Source organism: Vulpes lagopus, chromosome X (assembly GCF_018345385.1).
Source record: "Vulpes lagopus strain Blue_001 chromosome X, ASM1834538v1, whole genome shotgun sequence".
NCBI lineage: Eukaryota > Metazoa > Chordata > Mammalia > Carnivora > Canidae > Vulpes > Vulpes lagopus.
In genome coordinates, this window is record NC_054848.1 from 74601090 (window position 1) to 74603830 (window position 2741).

The window sequence follows — 2741 nt, forward strand, 5'->3', positions numbered from 1 at the left end:
CGGCTCCCTCCTCCCTCCCCTGCAGCCTTCGCCTGCCCTCCCGCCGGCGGCGGGCTTCCAAGGGGGCCAGAGGCTCTGCGGGGTGGGGGGAGGACAGGAGGGGAGGAGGAGGGAGGGGGGACCCCCGAGTCGCCCCCTCTCCTCCCCCCGCCCCCACCCCGGCTCCATCCTCCGCCGCCGCCGCCTGAGCAGCTGCGAGCAGCTGCGGGGCCGCCGCCGCCTTTGCAGGCTGAGTCATCACTAGAGAGTGGGAAGGGCAGCAGCAGCAGCAGAGAATCCAAACCCCAAAGCTGATACCACAAAGTAGCATTTCTCCAAGTTGGGGGCTCAGAGGGGAGCCATCATGAGCGATGTTACCGTTGTGAAAGAAGGCTGGGTTCAGAAGAGGGGAGAATATATAAAAAACTGGAGGCCAAGATATTTCCTTTTGAAGACAGATGGCTCATTCATAGGATATAAAGAGAAACCTCAAGATGTGGATTTACCTTATCCCCTCAACAACTTTTCAGTGGCAAAATGCCAGTTAATGAAAACAGAACGACCAAAGCCAAACACATTTATTATCAGATGTCTCCAGTGGACCACTGTTATAGAGAGAACATTTCATGTAGATACTCCAGAGGAAAGGGAAGAGTGGACAGAAGCTATTCAGGCGGTAGCAGACAGACTTCAGAGACAAGAAGAAGAGAGAATGAATTGTAGTCCAACTTCACAAATTGATAATATAGGGGAGGAAGAGATGGATGCTTCCACAACCCATCATAAAAGAAAGACAATGAATGATTTTGACTATTTGAAACTACTAGGTAAAGGCACTTTTGGGAAAGTTATTTTGGTTCGAGAGAAGGCAAGTGGGAAATACTATGCTATGAAGATTCTGAAGAAAGAAGTGATTATTGCAAAGGATGAAGTGGCACATACTCTAACGGAAAGCAGTGTTAAAGAACACTCGACACCCCTTTTTAACATCCTTGAAATATTCCTTCCAGACAAAAGACCGTTTATGTTTTGTGATGGAATATGTTAATGGGGGAGAGCTGTTTTTCCATTTGTCGAGAGAGCGGGTGTTCTCCGAGGACCGCACACATTTCTATGGTGCAGAAATTGTCTCTGCCTTGGACTATCTACATTCCGGAAAGATTGTGTACCGTGATCTCAAGTTGGAGAATTTGATGCTGGATAAAGATGGCCACATAAAAATTACAGATTTTGGACTTTGCAAAGAAGGGATTACAGATGCAGCCACCATGAAGACATTCTGTGGCACACCAGAGTATCTGGCACCAGAGGTGTTAGAAGACAATGACTATGGCCGAGCCGTGGATTGGTGGGGACCGGGGGTCGTCATGTATGAAATGATGTGTGGGAGGTTACCTCTCTACAATCAGGATCATGAGAAGCTTTTTGAACTAATACTAATGGAAGACATTAAATTCCCTCGAACACTCTCTTCAGATGCAAAATCATTGCTTTCGGGGCTCTTGATAAAGGATCCAAATAAACGCCTTGGCGGGGGCCCAGATGATGCAAAAGAAATTATGAGGCACAGTTTCTTCTCTGGAGTCAACTGGCAAGATGTATACGATAAAAAGCTTGTACCTCCTTTTAAGCCTCAAGTAACATCTGAGACAGATACCAGATATTTCGATGAAGAATTTACAGCGCAGACTATTACAATAACACCACCTGAAAAGTATGACGAGGACGGTATGGACTGCGTGGACAACGAGCGGCGGCTGCACTTCCCTCAGTTCTCCTACTCCGCCAGGGGCCGGGAGTAAGGCCCTCGTTCTGCTCCTTCACTGTCATCCCAGATTTCTTCCTGAAGACGATTCCTGGACATCACAGCAGTCGTAGCTCTTACAAAGCAGGAGCGCCTCCAGACACCCCAGCCCACTCTCACCCCCACAAGAACACACATGTACACAAACACACTTGTTTGTTTTTGCATGAAATTGTATCTCCGTCTACGGTCTCATGCTGCTGCTGCTACTGTCTTACTATTCTAGCAACTTTAAGAGGTAATTTTACAATCTTTGGAAGTCATGAGCCCACCATTGTTCATTTGTGCACCAGTTGTCATCTTTTCATCTTTCGATCTTTTAGTTTTTGTTTTTCCCTAACAGTGAAGGCTAAATGAGATACACTGATTCTAGGTACATTTTTTAACTTTCTAGAAGATAAATCAAAAACTAATTAGACTAAGAAGATTTAGTTTATAATTCAGAACAAACAATTGTGGCAGGGTGGTGATGTGCATATGCAGAATTTTAGGAAGGCACAGGAGATCAGTGCGTACCATGGGGATCTCGCACCCAGACCTGGCCGGAATCCATAGGGAAGCATCTGAGAGAAGGACCGAACAACTGTTGAGCTAGAGCGATAGATACACACGTAGTCCCTGTTGGACACTGCTGAGGAAGCCCGCTATTCCACCTGGACATCCAGATTTCACGGGCGGTCGTTGGCAAGATGAACACTGTTCTTCCAGGGAAGGAGGCATATGCACAGCAGAGGCAAGGTCGCTTACAGGCTCTATGACACGATTTGCACCAGAGAGCATCCCCCCCCCCCCCCCCGTGCTTGAAAACCTTTTTCCCTTCTTGATATTTATCACCTCTGATGGCTGAAGAATGTAGACAGGTATAATGATCCTGCTTTTCACCAAAATTTGTACACCAAGGTAAACAGGTGTTTGCCTTATTTGTTTTAAAAATAAATAAATAAATAAATAAATAAAT

At 46.4% G+C, this 2741-nt stretch overlaps 1 protein-coding gene across 1 annotated transcript; it reads left to right on the top strand.

Annotated features, from left to right (window-relative positions):
* The first annotated feature begins 219 nt into the window (after positions 1-219).
* On the top strand, positions 220-2081 carry LOC121482375 (RAC-gamma serine/threonine-protein kinase-like). Its single transcript, XM_041740294.1, is given in 2 exon segments — positions 220-933; positions 935-2081. Coding segments are annotated over 2 exon segments (1437 nt in total). The 5' UTR covers positions 220-343; the 3' UTR covers positions 1782-2081.
* Positions 2082-2741: the final 660 nt, after the last annotated feature.